This window comes from Oncorhynchus tshawytscha, linkage group LG05 (assembly GCF_018296145.1).
Source record: "Oncorhynchus tshawytscha isolate Ot180627B linkage group LG05, Otsh_v2.0, whole genome shotgun sequence".
In the NCBI taxonomy this organism is placed as follows: Eukaryota; Metazoa; Chordata; class Actinopteri; order Salmoniformes; family Salmonidae; genus Oncorhynchus; species Oncorhynchus tshawytscha.
In genome coordinates, this window is record NC_056433.1 from 26,493,318 (window position 1) to 26,513,978 (window position 20,661).

The 20,661-nt window shown below is 40.9% G+C and overlaps 1 protein-coding gene across 1 annotated transcript; it reads left to right on the forward strand.

The window, feature by feature from the left end:
* The first annotated feature begins 13,228 nt into the window (after positions 1 to 13,228).
* Positions 13,229 to 16,647, forward strand: LOC112251747 (POU domain, class 3, transcription factor 2-like). Its single transcript, XM_024422699.2, has one exon. It carries the CDS (start codon positions 13,400 to 13,402, stop codon positions 14,528 to 14,530), a length of 1,131 nt encoding a protein of 376 aa, XP_024278467.2. The 5' UTR covers positions 13,229 to 13,399; the 3' UTR covers positions 14,531 to 16,647.
* The last annotated feature ends 4,014 nt before the right edge of the window (positions 16,648 to 20,661 follow it).

The following is a 20,661-nucleotide window of genomic DNA, read 5'->3' on the forward strand; positions in this document are numbered from 1 at the left end:
CTGATTTTGCTTTGTCATTATGGGGTATTATGTGCAAATTGGTGAGGGAAAAAAACAATTTACTACATTTTAAACGTAACAATGTGGAAAAAGTCAAGGGTTGTGAATAGTTTCCGAATGCACTGACTGTATGTCAAATAAAAATTATATTTTTAAAAGGTACGGCAATTGCACCATCCACAACCACAGGGGTCTGGAGAGGTGGGTGAGCTCAGCCCAATCCATCACTGGGGGCACACTGCCTGTCCTCCAGGACGTCTTTCAGCACCCGGAGTCACAGGAAGGCCAATGAAGATCATCAAGGACCTCAGCCACCTGAGGTCCTTGATGACCTGTTCACCCCGCTACCATCTAGAAGGCGGAGACAGTAAAGGTGCATCAAAGCTGGGACCGAGAAACTGAGGCCATCCGACTGTTAAATCGTCACCACTAGCCAGGCTCCTGTCCTGAACTTAGTTGCTGTTACTAGCCAGCTACCACCCAGTACTCAACCCTACATGTTAGAGTCATTTTTGTTGTTGTTTTTGTACCTTTACTTAACTAGGCAAGTCAGTTAAGAACAAATTCTTATTTTCAATAACAGCCTAGGAACAGTGGGTTAACTGCCTTGTTCAGGGGCAGAACAACAGATGTTTACCTTGTCAGCTCAGGGATTCAATCTTGCAACCTTCTGGTTATTAGTCCAACACTCTAACCACTAGGCTACCTGCCACCTCATTGAACACTGGTCACTTTAATAATGTTTACATACTGTTTTACCGACTTTATATGTATATACTGTATTCTAGTCAAGGCTCATCCTGTATAACTACTGCTGTACACACCTTTTCTATTCACATAGTGTCCATACACACCACTATAATGTAAAAGTGGAAATATGTTTTTAGAAATTCTTACAAATTAATAAAAAATTAAAAGCTGAAATGTCTTGAGTCAATAAGCATTCAAACCCTTTGTTATGACAAGGCTAAATAGGTTCATGAATAAAAATGTGCTTAACTAGTCACATAATGAGTTGCATGGACTCACTCTGTTTTCAAAAATAGTGTTTAACATGATTTTCGAATGACTAGCTCATATCTGTACCCCACACATACAATTATCTGTAAGGTCCAGGGAGGTTTTCCAATGTTTTTTAGGATAAAGATAAACGGAATAGAACTAAGCAAAGGCAAAATCCTAGAGGAAAACCTGGTTCAGTCTGCTTTCCAACAGACACTGGGAAACAAGTTAACCTTTCAGCAGGACAATAACCTAAAACACGAGACCAAATATACATGAGTTGCTTACCAAGACGACATTGCAAAGTTGCAGGTTTTAATTAAATTGGCTTGAAAATCTATGGCAAGACTTGAAAATGGCTGTCTATCAATGATCAACAACCAACTTGACAGAGCTTGAAGAGTTTTAAAAATAATAATGTGCAAATATTGTACAATCCAGGTGTACAACGCTTTTAGAGACTTTCCCAGAAAGGTGTAATCGCTGCCATAGGTGATTCTAACATATTGACTCAGGGGTATGAATACTTATGTAAATAAGATGTTTCTGTATTTCATTTTCAATAAATTAGCAAACATTACTAAAAACATGTTTTCACTTTGTCATTATGGGGTATTGTGTGTAGATGGGTGAGATCATAAAAACAATTTAATCCATTTTGAATTCAAACTGTAACACAACAAAATGTGGAAAAAGTTAAGGGGTATGAATACTTTATGAAGGCACTGTAATCTATATTCCGGACTCTGACATTGCTCGTTCTGATATTTTTTAATTCCTTTCTTTACATTTTGGGGATTTGTGTGTATTGTTTTGTATTGTTCGGAATCACTGCACTGTATTTCACTGCACCTGTGATAACATCTGCAAAATATGTGTACCCGACCAATACATTATATATTATTTGTTTTACATATCTTACATACTTCATCAGAAACTAAAGCTTATTGGGCAGTTCTATCTCTCGATACAGATAAAGCTTTTGATAGAATAGAATGGTCATATCTTTGGTCGATTTTGAAACATATGGGGCATGGCTCCAATTTCATTAATATGATTAAAATACTATATGCCAATCCCTCAGCCAAAGTTATAACAGGCGATACCTGCTCTGTTCCATTCAGAATAACTACAAGTAGCAGACAAGGTGATCCCATCTCACCTCCGCTATTTTTATTGTCTATGAAGCCATTGGCCCAGGTAATTAGACAATTGAAAGAAATCATCTCTAATATCTCTCAATTCTACAGATCATCTCATTATATGCTGATGATATCTTACTTTATCTAGGCAATGTATCTATATCCCTCCCAAACGCTTTGAAGATCATAGACAAATTCAGCTCCATCTCAAGTTATAAAATAAATCACCCCAAATCTGCCCTACTGCCTCTCAAGACCCCGATGGAAGACTCCATCTCTACTTATGGAATCACAATAATTTCCCATTCATATTTGGGAATACATATTATTTCCTTCCTTAGATAAAACGATTGCCAGAAACTTTAATAGAACACTCAAATTAAGTTAATCCGACCTCAACTAGATGGACTAACATCCCAGTTGCTTTAAAGCTTAAAGTTTCAATATGTAACTTTTTGGGGACTAATCAAATTCACATTTGTGAATTATGGATGTCATTCTTATTGAAAGCAATTCTAAGAAGCAGATCTGTTCTATGTGCATATTTCTATGCTTCCCAGTCTTTTACTTTCGGTTTTGTACACCAGCTTCAAAAAGTAGAAAATACAATATTTTTGGTTATGGAAAATACATTTCACAGCTGTTTAGAAGGTACAATGATTCTCTACACTATACTTGCTTATTTTGTCACATAAACAGAAATTAAGCGAGTTATTTAAAAAAAATTGTAACCAGGAACCAGCAGAATATCTATTGTCAAAATGAATATATCGCCAAGACTGAATTTCTGTAGGTCAATTCTTCCCTTGTCTCCCCCTTCTGACTATTGTGATAAAGTCCATAGTGTGGTTTCCGCATGGCAAGGTAAGCGATCCCGGATAAAATGAACATACTTACAAAGAGGGAAAGATGTAGGAGGACTATCCGTACCAAACTTGTATTTTGTCCCATCCTAAATTGGTTTAGACATGATTCTTTCACACCCTGGCTGAGTATTGAGAAATATGGTATCCTATTGCCCTGGAAGAGGTGGTTTTCACTAATATATCCCTTAGACAATGTAAACTAAGATTCGGTCCTATTATTGCTAAAAAATCTCTATTTGTCTCAAAATTGAAAAACAATATTACTGGGAATCAAAATGGCATTCACATACTCCAATATTTCACAATAATGCCTTGCGATCTGAAGAGTAGACTTTTGTATCCCCTCAATGATCCAAAATGTGAAATATGTGCCCTTGCCGATATCATGGACGATAATGGTTTGAGAACATTCCAAGATTTGAAAGACATACACATTACCAGGCAACTCCTTTTTTCAAAATGTACAACTTAGGTCAGTTATGATGGCATATGGAGTCCCTTGGGAAACCCAACTACCAAACCATCCAATGATGGGATTTATAAATAAATGATCTGGGCCCCCGAAAGGACTGATCTTCATAATATACAGTACGTTGAATACAAGGGGCCGCCCATTTTGTGACGAAAAACGACATTGCAACACAGCGTTACGCTCCGTACCTTCCGTCTCCATAGTGTGTAGATTTACCTTAAGGGGGGACAAAAATAAGAGGGTCCCTGAATGGTCGTCCTCCATACACGTTCCCATCTTTAAAGCCACAGAAAGAGAGTCAAGAAATGGGGAAAGAGGGAACAATGAAGAGACAGCTGGAGTCCGTACATTGAATAATTGTAGAGAAAAGAGGGAGAAAGTATTTTGTGTAGGATCAACATGGTGAAGTTTTAGTGATCACCAACCCTAGTCCCGGAGAGCTACAGGGCGTGCAGGCTTTTGTTCCAACCCAGCAAGCTTGATAATTGGTTAGTGAAATCAGGTGTGTTACTGCTGGGCTGGAACTCAAACCTGCACCTGTCATAGCTCTCCAGGATGACCACTATAGACTATCACATAAGCTTCCTTGATTTGAAGTTTGGATCGTCACCCATCAATGGCTTTATTGATCAGTATTGGTCATTGATACTTTGGCGTGTGATTGCTGGATCAATTTGGTCAGTCCTGCAGTCCAGCGTACATCTCTTGTGCGGGGTCTGACAAAGTCAATCATGAGTGAGAACCCAATTGCTTTCTCTCCTTTTCCCTTCCCTTCTCTCTCTTTCTCTCCCTTTCTGTCTTACAATATCAGAAACAGACAAAACCACACATACACACACACGCTCACACACAAATGCATCATATCTCAAGCACTTCCATCAAATGCATTTATGATAGATTTACCTGCCCATCTCCAATAACAAGTGAAGATTGTGGACTGTCAACGGACCCATCCATACATCTAGATTTACCACTGTTCCAGCCCATAGTGGGAGTCATCCATACTGAATATGTGTAAATGTTACCCCGTGGTGCGTCCATTTGTATGGATGGCTGTAGATGCATCCGTTTTATGGGCCACAGCGCTATATTGTCAGTATAGTTCTACTGAGATTGACTTGTGTTTTAACCCCTGAGTTGGCCATCAGTATTGATTAGAGTGGACTTAGCCTGGGTATAATCCGTGCTTGGCCCGTCACTATCGATCGGGGGGAGCTTTCAAGTGGGTTTAACACCCCCTTCCCCTCTCCTCTGTTTCTACGCTCTTTCTTTCTTGCTCTTCTTTCATTACTCATCCGAGTGGAGAAGTGGAAGAGGAGTGGAGGAGTGGAGGAGAGGGGCTAAAAGGGATTCACTATCATGTACAGAAGCAGATGTGACAGACATACCTCTCTCCAGGACATTACACACCGTTACAATGCTCCTCCAGTAAAACTGTTAAATATGACCATATGTACAGCTCCTCTATCCTGGGTTTGTTCAGGACATTATACAGCGTAACACAAGATTCATTAATATATGTCACTGTTAGAATGCTCCCCAGTGAAATATGACCACTCACCGAGTGGTGGGAGATGTTCCCTTGTTTCTTTATGGGTACATTTTAGATGGTCATATGCTACATTCTGTGGTTCCATCCGTGTGTGTGTGTGCATGCGGCTGTGTGTGAATTTGCACTCATCCTGATATTCGTGCTGTCTCTGTGTGTGTGATTGGCAGAATATGAGTTTATTATACTGTGTGTGTGTGTGTGTGTGTGTGTGTGTGTGTGTGTGTGTGTGTGTGTGTGTGTGTGTGTGTGTGTGTGTGTGTGTGTGTGTGTGTGTGTGTGTGTGTGTGTGTGTGTGTGTGTGTGTGTGTGTGTGTGTGTGTGTGTGTGTGTGTGTGTGGGGTGCTGAACGTAGTGTGGGAGACGGAGAGTGTGCTTGGCGTTTCTCCTCCATTCGTCCTCCCAGAGGCAGATCAGGCGGAGGGGAAATAAATTGGAGAAAGAGAATAAATCAATGCTAAACTGAGCGCCAGCGAGACCTCCTAACCCTGACTCACACACAGGCGCACACACACACACAGGCACATTATATCCAGAGAGAGGAAGGGAGGGAGGGAGGAAGGAAGAGAGAAAAGGAGGGACGAAGAGGGAGAGAGAGAGAGACCTCATAACCCTGACTCAAACACACTGCACTATAGGGAGAACAATACGACCAGGACTGGGTGTATTTGCACTGGGAAAAGGAAGACTCAAACACGCATGCACACACACATCATATCCTGTACATAAAACAGAGTATACATTATTAAATAGCCCACCCAAAACAATTTTACAATCTCAAACATTATGCTATTACACATTTGTTTTCACAATGGAAATACGAATACGACGCGTAAGCTTGTGTAAGTGCAAGCTGGAGCATACAAGTCTTCAGAGGAGAGCTATGGTGATAGGAGTGGGGGTTGGGGTATAGAGATTGAGTTTGAGGTATAGAGATTGAGGTTGAGGTTGGGGAATAGGGCCAAGGCTCTTCAGTCTTTTCCATTCTCCTGCAGTCCTCCAAACCTCTTCTCTCCTGAGTGCAGCCAGCCCACTGAGACCTGATCTAATGCCGAGTGCCACATGTGTTGGAGACGGGGAACTTTGAAGAGAAACTCACTGGGGGTGGGTGCGTGCGTGCGTGCATGCGTGTGTGTGTGTGTGTCTCGCTCTGTCTAAAGGGCTGTTTGGTGTGTTCTGCACAGGTCGAGATGGGGGAGGTGGGTTCTTGGGGTCTTGCATTCAGATGTAATTAGTCGACACAAAGGCCTGGTTAAAGCTGGAATCCTCCGAGCCCCTCTCCCTTTGATTATGTGGGCCAGCTGTGGAGGAATGGCCATTATCTCCCTGTATCCAGCAGCATAAAGGAAACCCCCCAGCCTCACTCACCCCTGCTTTAGGGTTCCCACAGGGGGAGGGCCATGCTGTGGTCACCCCGTTGTACACACATACACACAATTAGCCTGCTCCTTGCCAAGAGTGTGTACTATCTGTATTATAAATATCATAAAGCGGAAACTCACTGCGCGTGGGGACACTTACCCCATTAGAGTTGGAGAAATTGAATCTTTACAGCATGAAGGCCATATAATTACTGTTAATTTAACACTCAGATTCTCTGTCATTAACTCTCAGTCTTTTGAATATATAGTCAGCTGAGGCTCCTGAAACAGAGAGACAAAGCCTTTCTAACTGGCCTGTGTTGACAGCCGTGCCAGTCCTTTGACTGAATTAACACATACTGTAGCCTGTCCGTCTTAAAAACAGGACACACATCGTTTATGCGTTATTAAGTATTGTAATTGGGCGGTCAGTAGTTTGCATATTACACCATTAGGGTAATATGTTTTGCTTCTCTCTGCCCATGACCGTTGGAGGCCCCCGGTGACAAGTTCGGTAATTCTCGGAATTATGACCTAATCATCACAAATGTTCTTTCGATCTGGGTGATTCATTATAGGCTTGATTGATGCCCAGATCGGCTACTTTATTTGATTCTTCAATTCATTGATTTATATGTTATATATGGAAAAGTGCATGACTTTTTAACCAATTCTTTAAGCTATGGTATGCAACTTGCATTGAAGTAACTTGATCTCAAAATTATCTTAAAGTTGCATTCCGTAAACTTTCCACAATCAAATAGCCCTGTCAATGATGAGTCTGTAATAGGCAAATAAATGACGGAATACAATTCCTTGATAATTTTTTTAATGGCATGCCTATCAAGTTTCTTGTTTAATCTATTGCCACAGAGTGGTAGGTAGGACAGACAGCATTTTCAGTTTACAAACAGCACCATCTTCCTGATTCCCTGCTAGTTCTGGTTCTTGGAGGTAGAACAAACATTGAACAAAATAGAACAAATTAAATTTAACATCCCTGCAAATAATTCAGTTTTGGTGGAAAGTAACTACAAAATTATTTCACAAATCTCCCCAAAACAATAGTGTAGGCTTTATTTCAATATTTGAAATGATTTATATAGTTGGCACCTATACAGTTTATAATAAGTGTCACTTAATATCCAACACTGTTTTGCCTTCTCTCTCATGTTATGCATAGAAAACTATATTTATTATCAGTCCTAATTAATATCACAAAACAAATGCCCTTCATCCTGTGTTCTAGACTACATTATCCCCTACTGTGTTCAAGAAAACTATGGAGCACAGGTGTATTTGCCTTTGATTATTTGTAATTATTCATGTTCATCTTTATTTATTTATTTTAGGTGGTGGGCCAAAGCCAAAAAACGTGAAGTTGATCAATCCCTGACGAGGGAAGAGATGATTTTTTTTGTAAATTACAATAAAACATTCATATGATGACTATAACATTTGTTGGCCCCTTCAATTCCTGCACATGTTCTCATAAAAAGTATATTTCAACACACTGTCTGCTCAAGAAAATATGCAGAACTGCTAAACTTGGTACCAATCAGAACTCCTGTACATATCCCTCATGATGAAGGCAGCCAATGGCCTGTTTCTATTTACCATGTAAACACAGCTATGTAAAAACACCAGCTGCTGTCTGATGAAGTGGACCAGATATAGCTAGCTAGCTCCCAAACTGAAGTAAGAGAAATATCTGTTTTCGAGTGCACTTGATGCAGAATCCAATACGAATGGTCTTGATCATATGAAGAGGTATCTCCGTTGACCATTTAGCCAATTTATTGAAAGTTAGCCAATGTTACAGTTTTGACTAGCCTAGCCAGCTATTGTAAATGTCCATTTGTGTTTCATTAGCTATATGTCTGTGAATTAAAAATGTTTTATCATGTTTTGGCATGATTATGTCTCATTTGAAGTGACTAGCAGCAGGCTTAAAGAATCATTCAATTATATACTTTGCATAGAAACCCGAATAAAAGCATGCAGAGGTGTCATGAACGCTAGACAGCTGCATATGCATATTAGCCAATACATATGGCATAGCCTACACATAGCGTACTTTGCAAATTGTAATACAATCTTCTCTAAAAACAGTTGTACAATGTACTCTGCAATAAGATAACCAGAGTTTGATTTCTAAACCAGATGAGTTCTCAAATAGCTGCTGCCCAATACCATGGTGGGCCTGCATAGAGTTGGATGCATTGGAATATAAGGTATGGAGAATGATAGAGGCTGTAGGATTATAGAAAAAGCAGTAGGGAAATGAATGTTTGAGTTCAGTGAATGTGAGTATATTTAGGTGGTTCAAATTATTAACTTTCCTACTAACTTTCTAAAAGTTGATGATACCAAAATCTGACTAATCCATCCATCATTCTACTAACTACGAGCTATGGATTTCTCTTCAAAGTCTCCAACCGTCCACAAAGGGGAAGTGTTTCATTCCCTTTGACCTACACTGTTGGAGCTCGGCACTTAAGATGTCCACTGTACCCTGCATTTACATCTGCACCCCTGTGCATGTGACTAACAAACTCTCTGAATCAAAATATACCCCCCCCACACACACACACACAAAAAATGTATTATTGAGAATAAGACTAGTAAAATACACCAAGTGCAATTTATATATTTGGCTATGCATCAGCAGTTTTTCTCTTGTTATGTCAGTCACTCAATTAGCTGACAATTAGCCATGTCAATTGTTTGACTGATAGCTAGATTAACTATCTAAAATTGTTGTAATCATGGCCGAATACTGACTGGGCACACAGGGCACATGCCCAGGAGCCCTGACCTCCAGAAGGCTCCCATTGATTTTGTTGGTCATTCTCATTCAGATATCATATTAACATGGCATAAGTCATGGCAAAATGTGTAGAATTGCAGGAATTTAGCATTAAAGGCTCCCACCAGAGGGCAATGCCACCACTATTTCTACGTAATTTCTGTCCGATAGCGGAAATAAATTATTTAGGATCCACCTCCAAAGAATGACGCAAGCTGCTAATGCATATTCACAAATTAGGGTGGTGAACGTTGTGGTGATTTCCACGTGGATTCAAAAATTAACAACAAGTAGACACTTGTTATTTCTTGCTGCACCAATCAAAACCATTCATCTTGTGGCGATGGGGGGAGCGAGGTTCCAAAATGATATCATATCACACACAATTTTACCATTTATAAAATAGCATTTTTTGAATACAGACTAGCTGAAAAATAAGTGAAAATGTACAAATTATCCAATAGAATATAATACTTTGCTGGTAAAAAGTGGAGGTGCAAAAATGCAAGTTTGCAAAGCCTATTTTCATTTTCTGCATGGCTCAAATGGCCAAGTGTAGGCTATGGCAAAAAGCTGTTTGGATCAGCCAAAGATGATATATTATATTGCTCAGCTCAGTCACAACTTGTAAAGAGGAAGAACATTGCAGGTGTTTCTGATTAATAAACAATGGTGGGTGGTAACATTTTTTTTTAAATAGCCCTGAAAAGAAACGAAGAGTGAAAAGTATTAGCACGTCATAACATAGGTGAAACATATGGCATTGACACAGAAAATATCCAAAGTTACCACTGGATTTCCCACTTCAACCCCAAATATATCATACTTTGACTAAAACAATTACTTATTGACTTAAATCATTGTGCAACGTTATGGGTATGATATGGGCATTATCTTTCAGCTGGAAAAAAAATCCACTCCTGTGGGTGTTTAAAACTACAAAGATGTATTTCCACCCCATGGAAAATGTGTAGAATTGCAGGAAATTAGCTGTAAAACGGAACAAAAAAAATGTATCTGCCCCATGGCAATTTTTTTTAGAAATGCATTCAATTTGTTATAAAATTGCAACATTTTCTCTCCACAGCATGGAAAAATGTTTAGAATTGCAGGAAATTAACTTTTACAAATTAAAATGTTCTCTCCCGGGGCCACTAAAATGTTTTGCTGCAAGGTGGGGGGCCCCTCAACCAAATCTTCCTTAGGGCCCCCAAATGGCTAGAGCCGGCCCTAGTTTCATGCATATACATTGGAACAAAGAACACCATCCCAAATAGTGTTTCACCATTTATTGGGTACGGAGACAAATAGTAAAGGTGTCTCAGGCAGTATTTGAAGTATCTAAATATAGTGTAACCAATCAATGTATATCAGGTGCCATGGAAGGCACAATCTTACAATGTTGCAGTACAGAAATGAGAGCTTTACCATCTGCCAAAACGTCTGGGTTTCTGATGTAGACTGTAGAACTGTCAACAACACATGCTTCAGTACCCCTCCCTTCTCTCTAGGAGCATTTGTGTGCCCAGGCCCGTTAGGCATATCAAAATAAGCCCACCCTGGTCACCAATGTAGCTGACCGATGTTGAGAGAGACAAGTGCTTTAGCATAATGTGTGTGGTCCAGAGACGAGAACTCAACCATCTATGGCAAAAGTCTGAGCTCCTGATTGGGACAATAGAATTCTCCCCACTGCATTTTACAATAGTAAAATAATCTGTCTGTAACCTGTTAAACTGATTCTACATTGAATTTAGTATTTGAAATGCTCAAACAAGCACGTGTATCTGTAGTGGGTGTTCCTCTACTCTAAAATGCACAAGACTGTGCAGACAAAATCCCCTCAAAAAAGACAACATTCAAATGCTTATGTGGTCCCAATGTCTAAATAGTGATGGCAGAGTTAGTTCAAACAGCAGTAGAATGGTTCTCCTCACAGGTGAGTGAATTGGCCCATGCTTGGTGAATAGCACTTGGTTGATCTCTGGGAGAGGGACACAGGAGAGCTGAATAGATCATCTGAGACAAAAAAAAAGTGAGAGACAAGAATTAATACAATAAATCATCACTGTGAAGGAATGTAGTTTGTGAGCTTGAAAATGAACATCCTGACAGTCTGAGGCGGGGTTCTCTGCAATCATCCTACTCCAACTATAGACAGGGATAATGTGGCATTTCTTATTTGTGAGTATGAATGAAATTAGTGGATCCTGCCTTTATGACTCTGTTATATTTACACTACTTGTCCAATAGATTTTTGTAGTCTTAAATTATTACTTGGAATAAACGAAAAGCTAAAACAATCCGTGTCCAGGAATGACATGCTAGCTAGTGATAAAGCTATCTAATCCTGCTAGCTAGAGATAAAGCTATCTAATCCTGCTAGCTAGCAACAGATCTACTTGTTGTAACTCGCTCGCTAACTAGAAAGCTGCTACATTACTATGGTTGCTGGGTTGTAAATTGGGAGAAATTTTACAGCTTGCTAAATAGTTAGATTACAAATAAATAAATACTTTACCCGATAATAGTGTGTCAGGGAGATCTCTCTTGAGCTGTCACCAGCTGTCTACTGCCTTAGGTACTGATAAATTGATTAGCAGAGGTGTTGAGCAGAGAAAGTACCACAGATAGTACACAAGTTTTGATTGGTTTACAGTTTAGTACTAGGCAGCGTTTGACAGACCAGCTAGAGAACATAAAAATAAGTCATTAGAAAATTGCAAGAATTGACATTGCCAACAAACAGAAATGTGTTCAGAATAAATGCATATACACAATATGTCAAAACCAGCTCCTCCCTAGACAGAGATGATCATCTCAAAAACTAAAGCAGGTAGCTAGCTTGATATGGCCCACCACCTATTTGGATCCACATTAGCTTTTGCAGAAGCAGCAGCTACTCTTTCTGGGGTCCACAAAAAAAACAAATGACCTGACAAGTAATTAAACATTGACAGACAACAACAAAACACTGATAGACAACGACAGTCACACAAATGTCAAATACAATAATATAGAAACAATACAACAACAAAAATTATACAAACAAACTGGCTAAAATAATACAAACTAGCTATTGAACTACCTAGTAGGCTACTGTGTATGGGGCGTGTATTGGTACCGGGTTCCAGTGTGGGTGCATGAATTGCGAAGTTTACCAAACAGGCACAGAATATAGGGGCACTGTGGGCGCCAGTGGGTTAGAGAGGATATTTATTCACCACTCTCTCCTTGGCCCCGAGGTGCCCTCTTCGCTTGCCTCCTTTTATTTGCTGTGTCGGCCGAGCAAGCTGCTCGAATGGGCCCTTTGGAATGGAACGAAAAGAAGAGGCAAATGCAGCTGTGACGTGGGCGTTGTTGTTCCATTCAATGCGCTCGCTATGGCAACGGGGCAGAGGGCCGGGAAAAATGCGCCCCTTCTCTTTGGACAGCATCGCGAGAGGCAGCTGGAGGCTCCGTGACAGTTAATATCCCACTGCTCTGAGCGCAAGCCTCCATAAATACAGGTCTACACAAAACAAGGATTTTCTCAAAATGCAACTCTATAAAAAATGTTTGGTGAATAGGTCTAGGCTATATTTATGCCAGGTAGCAGTTGTAAATGATAACTTGTTCTCAGCTAGCCTACCTAGTTAAATAAAGGTGAAATAAAATACAAATATTTGAGCAAAAAATTATAAACATTTGCACAAATGATATAGCCCATGGTTCTTATGAATTTTTACGCATTCAGTTTGTGGATGTTTCTCACAAAAAAAATATTAATAGCCTACTTATTCAGGATACATTACATTAATCGAACATACTAATAAAACTTTATCCGAAGGTAAAGTTTAATGACTCGTTTTTTCCACTGAGATAAGAGTATATCCAGTGTTTCTCAGTCAACCCCAGCTTTTCACTCTTGCCTTGTAGTTTGCAGCAGGACTGGCAGTATTGTTGGGGCGAGTGATAGGGGCTTCTATAGAACCTCCCGTGACCAATGAGCGTGGTGCTGTCAGGGGTAACCACATCTGTCAACCGTTCTTGGCCAATAAAGAGCGGAGCGAGGCGGACCTCAGGTGCGCGCCTCTGCGTCCCCTTGGCACGGCGCCAGGGAGAACGAGAGAGAATCCTAGCTGCCCCGTGGCGGAAAAGAGTAACTGTCAAAGGCAGCTTCTTTAACAAGAGAGCTATCACTTCGGCTCCGAGAGTTATGGCGACCGCAGCGTCCAACCACTACAGCGTCCTGACTACCCCCAGCAGCGCGCCGCCGCCGCACTCGGAGTCCGGGAGCATGCAGCAGGCAGCGGCGTACAGGGACGCGCACACCCTGCTCCAGAACGACTACACGCTACCCGGCAGCGGTCATCCCCTCAGCCACGCGCACCAGTGGATAACGGCTCTGTCGCACGGGGACGGGGCTCCGTGGCCGTCGAGTCCCCTTGGAGAGCAGGACGTGAAGCCAATTCTACAGAGCGACCGGGAGGAGCAGCAGAATTCCGCTAGTCTACAGCAACAGCAGCAGCAGCGACATCCTCACCTAGCGCACCAGGCGCATCACGACGCCAGGGCATGGCGAACGAGCACGGCCACCACGCACATCCCCGGTATGGCGACGTCTGACGGCCAGAGCCTGGTGTATTCCCAGTCTGGGTTCGGCCTGGGGGGAGCAGAGCAGATGCACCACCACTCCTTGCGGGACGAAGACCACCACAGCCACAGCCCGCACCTGAGCGAGCATGGAGGTGGGGGCCAGTCGTCTCTCTCGCACCACCAGCACGGGGGACACCCCGACCACTCGGACGAGGACACGCCAACTTCAGACGACCTGGAGCAGTTTGCCAAGCAGTTCAAGCAGCGGCGCATCAAACTGGGCTTTACCCAAGCTGACGTGGGGCTAGCGCTCGGGACCCTGTATGGAAATGTATTTTCCCAGACCACTATCTGCAGGTTCGAGGCGCTTCAACTAAGCTTCAAAAACATGTGTAAACTCAAACCACTGCTTAACAAGTGGCTGGAGGAGGCGGATTCCACCTCTGGGAGCCCCACCAGCCTGGATAAGATCGCGGCGCAGGGGAGGAAGAGGAAAAAGAGAACCTCCATCGAGGTGGGCGTCAAGGGGGCTTTGGAGAGCCATTTTCTCAAAAGTCCCAAACCCGGCGGCGCAGAGATCACCTCCATAGCGGACAGCCTGCAGCTGGAGAAAGAAGTTGTGAGGGTTTGGTTTTGTAACAGACGGCAGAAAGAGAAGAGGATGACGCCCATTGGAGGACAGTTACCTGGAACTGAGGACATGTATGGGGACACACCACCTCACCACGGCGCTCAAACCCCTGTACAATGATCTGAAACCCGTTATAGTAAACACACGGATCCCTAAAGGATATGAATGACCTTTATGTTTCTCTGCCGGGCCAGTTAGCATTGGACTGTCGCCAGTGCTAATTTTGGACCTATGGAACACAGTGGGAATACCGAGTGTTGGAACTACAGCACTACACCCCAGACACAGCGAGAGCTATGTGGAGTTTTCATGCAGTGGAGATGCTACGCGCAATAACGGCTACATGGACCGTGTTTGGTGTGTGTGCTAACCAAAAAAAGGTTAAATATCATTGACATCAAATCGATGTTATGGCCAAGACGTGTAAAAAAGAAAGACAGTATAGGCTGTGTGCACGAGCCTACCCGCGGGAAACAGGCATACAAGTTGCAGCCGACAGTCGGTAAATAAACGCCATCTTTCAGTCATAACAAAAGCAACAGGGGTTTAACACGGTCGAAGCTCAATACACCTGCTGAACCATTTAATACTAGCCAGTGCCATCACCAGCGTATTATTATTTAACCCATTTGTATTGTTATTATCAATGTATTATTATTATTATTATGTTTCTACCACAAAGGCAAAGCATATACCATGGTTATACTGTGTATTTCCAGAGTCATAAGGCATGCATACATGGGAAAAGGGACATGGGATATATTGAGATGTATTTTGAGATGTATTTAATCAATAAATCAATATGATCAATATTTAATCAAGTTAATTTTAATCAAACATTTGTCATAATTAGTTTCAGTTTGACTAACTAGCCTATATTTGAATTGCAGTTGGTTAATGACCATCAAAAATAGTAAACACAGTAGATATTACACTGTCAACAACATATTTACCAAGAGACATTATCTCAGTTATATATGTGGTCAGATTGTATCCAAATAATCTAAACCCATTTTCTTCATAAACATTAAACTGTCATATAATAGGCCTAAATAATAATCATAATAACAATAACAATAATAATACAGTAATAATAATTGTGGCTTTTGTATGCCTTGGCAAGGCACACACCACGGGGTCAAAATAACCATGAAAATAAATTCATTGTATTTTCCCTTGACACTTCGTGACGTGTCCATCATCGTGTACATTTGACCGTTCTGCGCGACTTTTTACAGTAGGCTATGTGTTGTATTAGTACATTTATTTATGTGTTTCCAAAATGCTGTGACCAGAAAGACCGAGACTGTAAAGACCCATACCATATCACTGAAGCCTGCCATTTGCCTTCGTTTCGTAAGAAGAAAATAACGGAATATATATGTACCAGCTCTGTCTTCAGTGGCTCTAATTAATCTATACAATGATTAATTCACTAAGAAGAATTATTCGTGGGATGTAACTTTATTTGTTTTTGTATGGCTTTGTATGTTTGTTTGTTTGTTGAATTTCCTCTTGTAGACCAGTGCCAAAGCACAAACACGTGCACTTGCTCTTGTGCCACTCAACTTGTGATATGTAGGCTATCTGACAGCATGCAGGGTCGGGGTCAACTTTGGCAATTCCTGGACTAAATTCAAAACCAATGACAATAGTCCAAATGTGTAAGCTATTTCTAGAACTTGGATTTGAATTTGAATGGTGTCAGGAGGAGGCTGATTCGGGATTTGAAATTGAAAGACGGAAAATTGAATTAAATTCATGGGGAATTCTCCACATAGGCTACTGACAAAAAATGGATTACATTGGTATAGCAAATCTATACACCCCCCACACACACACACACACACAGTCAAACTAGTCTAATATTTCACTGATAATACATAATAATACATAATAAAATGTAACATAAAATATGCCTATGACACAAGTAGGCCTTGAATTAGTGAAAAGGCTCCCTAGGAAAATACTAATTGAGTAGGCCCACACATTGAATACAAAGAATTGGTGGAATTCCATTTAATTAAATTGTATTTCCTGTCATTCACATTCAAATGTAAATATATTTTCTTGACAATTCAAATTCAAACTCAAAAGGTTGGATTGGATGTGAGTTCATACGTATTCTGAATTGACCCGATCCTGTGACTGATCAAAAGAAGGGGAAAATAAAATAAAAATTGCACAATTTCTATATTATGCTTTTTGTCATTAAAATGTATTTGTTTTTTATAATCCTTTTGTATTCTGTTCATATTATTTGAGCCTGACGAATGGATCACGGCTGTCACGCACAACGCTGTCGCAACAGGCTTGAGCGCACGAACCTGCGTTATAATTATGGATTTTATCAATCTGTCTTGGTTGCTTGCACAAAATGTCCTTCAGCGGTTTCCGATAACTGTATATTACCGCTGATTTGCACAGATATTGTCTTGGGAAAAGAAATCGTGTCGTTACAGAAGTAGCCTGTTAATAACATTTATACAAAAAATTATATTGTTCTTACTTCGACGTTATTTCTGTGTCCACTATTGGAGTCACCGTTTTCTACATGTTGCAAAGGTGTAGGCCTACAAAATAAAACAATTGCGACAGTTATAAAAACAATTTGCTTTTAGACGTCTTTATGGAGAATATACGATTACAGTGTTTCTAAAAAGAACCACATTTCTTACATGAAATGCAATAAAATCGCAGAAAAACGATATGCTATTACAGGTTATTATGTGTACACAAACGCACCAAACATTGTGACCAGGACTCAACACACCGTCAGATAGCGTACCCTAAACTAGCAGTCATGTTTGAACATATAGGCCCAGTACTAATAATTTCTCAAATTCAGTCAATAAAAAAAAATCTACATTCTCGACCACCAATACATGAATGCGCTATTGAATAAATATTTAAACTGGTAAAATATCACTTTTGGTACCTTTCGCTTTCAAAATGCCAATGACATCTTTTTTGGAAAAGGAGAAAGACATTATAAGTGGCTATAGACAGGCTTACCAGGAACATCGGTGGGATTGTATTATTTGGGCCTATAAATTAAAGCTAATTCCAAATTTTGAGAATGTATGAACAGCAAATTATTATGTGGTGATGTAGGATTGTTATTGGTTGTATAGGAGTGTTTATCGTCGAAAACATTCCTGATGTCTGTATAATAGCTTACCATTTCTGCTTCAGGGTGTCCTGTCCTTTTGCAGTCTATGTGGTCCTACTGCCTCGGAGGAAAACACGGTGGGGTGCTGCTCCGTCAACCTCTGTAACAGCCTCAGAGGGCCATCTAGTGGACTGTACTGTGTATCGCTTCAGGTTTGGCTTGTGGTTCAAACAGCCTATTGCTGCTGTTTTTATCACTGAGCACTTACATCTCTGTAAGAGATGATCTCATCTTCTGGCTCACTCTCCTTTTTATATCCTTGTAATAATCTAATACAAAGTCATCTGCAGTCGAAGAAACCCTGTATCGAACTGAGAGAGAGAGAGAGAGAGAGAGAGAGAAAGAGAGAGAAAGAGAGACTGCCCTCAGCGAGGATAAACAGATCCTTGATATTGGCAATAGGACATATATGTCAGTTTGCAGGGATCTCTACACTAAAGTTACAGTAAGGGCAATGCAGCCTCATGTCTTCACACACAGCATAGTTCATTATGAAATGTAAGAAATATACAGTATTTCAGTTGTGCAGAATATGGCCATACTATTTGTATGCATGCGTTCACAAGAAAGAGAGTGAAAAGAGAAGTGTGCGTGTGTGTTTAAAGGAAATAGACAGAAAGGGACATTTTTAAAAAAGAGAGAAAACACCATTTATGTGTGTGGGAGAGAGAGGGGCAATGAGAGAGTGAGAGTGTGTGTGTAAACCCAGCTCTCTGGAGGACCCTGCTGCCTCGATTCTGTCCTATCAGCAGGCGACCATCTGCCCTGCTCCCGGCCCTCAAGCTCCTACAGGCACTCTCTGCATTATTCATGTCATTACACACACACACACACACACACACACACACACACACACACACACACACACACACACACACACACACACACACACACACACACACACACACACACACACACACACACACACACACACACACACACTCTCTCTCTCTGAGTCCTCTGCCGCCGGCTCCAGCACTGTAGTCTGCCATCTCTGACTCACCAGAGCTTTATAATAATAGGATGCTGCTCCAGTGCCATTGTCTGAACTGGATTTCCCATTTCAAAACAGAGTGAGGCAAGACATGAGAGAGGAGAGCTACCCACTGTCTGTGTGGAGAGACCCTTAACGGATTTCAATCACAATACGGCCACAGACTGAAAATGAGCCAAAGTCCTCCAAATCGTATTCTTTAGCTCTTATTCTCTGTCTTTACCTTTCTGTTTGTCTGTCTCTCTGTCTTTACCTTTCTCCCTGTCTATCTCGGTCTTTCCCATCATGCCCCAGTCTTTCCCCACTCCGTTTTAGACCCCTCTCTCATGCACCCCCCTCTCCTCACACATACATACACAAAGAAATGGGCAACAAGGCTAATCCTCTCATATTGTTGGCTTGGCTTAGTATTGTCTTAGCACACTAAGAGGGACACTGAGACAGATGTGCGGGTGATAACACAAATTGATATACTCATAGTATATCACAGTAAGTGATGATAAGATATGTCTAGGGGACCTATGGAGTTGTATGACGTTGAGCCCTAGATGCTGAACTAAGAGAGAGAGAAAGAGAGAGAGAGAGAGAGAGAGAGGGGCAAAGAGAGACAGAGAGAGACCAACAGAGAGAGAGAGAGAGAGAGAGGGACAGAGAGAGAGAGACAGAGAGAGAGAGGGACAGAGAGAGAGAAAGAGAGAGAGGGAGAGATACCAACAGAGAGAAAGAAAGTCAGACAGTATAGTACTGATAGCAGATCTAGGATTGCAGATCTCTGTCTATCATGCAGAGGTAAAACACAATAGAAACAAAAACACAATAAAAACTAAAACACAGGTAACCACAGTAAAATTTTAAAAAACAGGTAAAACACAATAGAAAACAAAACACAGGTTACCCCCCAAAAAAACAATAATAAAAAATTAAAAACAGGTCAAATCCAATGCCATTTTCTTTTCAAAATCACGCATGGTAAAATGAACACAGCTATATTTAATGAAATATTAGGAGTAATTATTTTTCATACAGCCACTCATCTCTAGTGGTAATACATTCATAGGAAGTTCTTATCTATTATGTTACAGAGTTTTTCTTTTAGCTCATATACACATTTTCTTTTTTTTGCTCACCTATATCCAGTATACACTATGAGAGTCCACACATGTTTCAGCACACACAACACAGACTGACTATGTAATATGGCTCTAGTAGTCTAATAGCACAGATCTCAACAAGGAAGTGAAACAATAGGACTGAACTCTGACCCCTGACCTTTGCTATCTGTAACGGAGTGGAACAAAGTTGGCCATAGACACTGATCTAAGGTCAGTTTTGCATGGCCCTCATGGTTAAGGTATAGATTAGAGGAGGGACAGCTGATCCAAGATATGTGACCATGGGCAACTTCTATCTAGTATCCTAAAGAGGACCCTGGAAAGCCTATGTCAATGGTAACGTTCCACTTGGCACAAAGCTAAGCGATGAGGTATGGTAGGATGAGGATGACACAAGCGTTTTTTGGTTTGTTTTGAGAATAGATGTGTACTAGATAAGGGACATCATTAAGCATGCCCATTAGTAGTAGGGGTTTGACACGTCTACTGGATCAAATCATAATCATCAAACATTATTTTAACATGTCACGATTCCACGGTTGAAATTGAGATTACATCATAGTTTTGACAAACCAATGGCAACCCAGTTCCAGTAGAATAAGACAACTGCACACAACATAGACGTACAACGACACACAACTCGTTACCGTGTTCAAATAGGAGAGAATCTGAACAAAAAACCTAATTGGCAGTATTAGAACAAACGTACAAAAATATATAAGAAAATAAATAGCTACATTACATTAGTGCAAAAATAATGCCTCATAACATCCCATCCCCTCCATAAATACACAAAACAAATAGAAAACAAATAAATAGAAAATAAATAATGTAGACTACATATAAATACATAAATAATATGCTGGCACTGGCTTAAGCGGCCAACACCAAGGCTGTGTCTCTCCCCTGGCTCTTATAAGTGAAGGCAAGAAACATGCAGACAGGGTATAGGGAGTGACACAGACAGTGACAG

Excerpts from the sequence above, each read along its gene's own strand:
- LOC112251747 (XM_024422699.2), top strand. The coding sequence starts at position 13,400 with ATGGCGACCGCAGCGTCCAACCACTACAGCGTCCTGACTACCCCCAGC.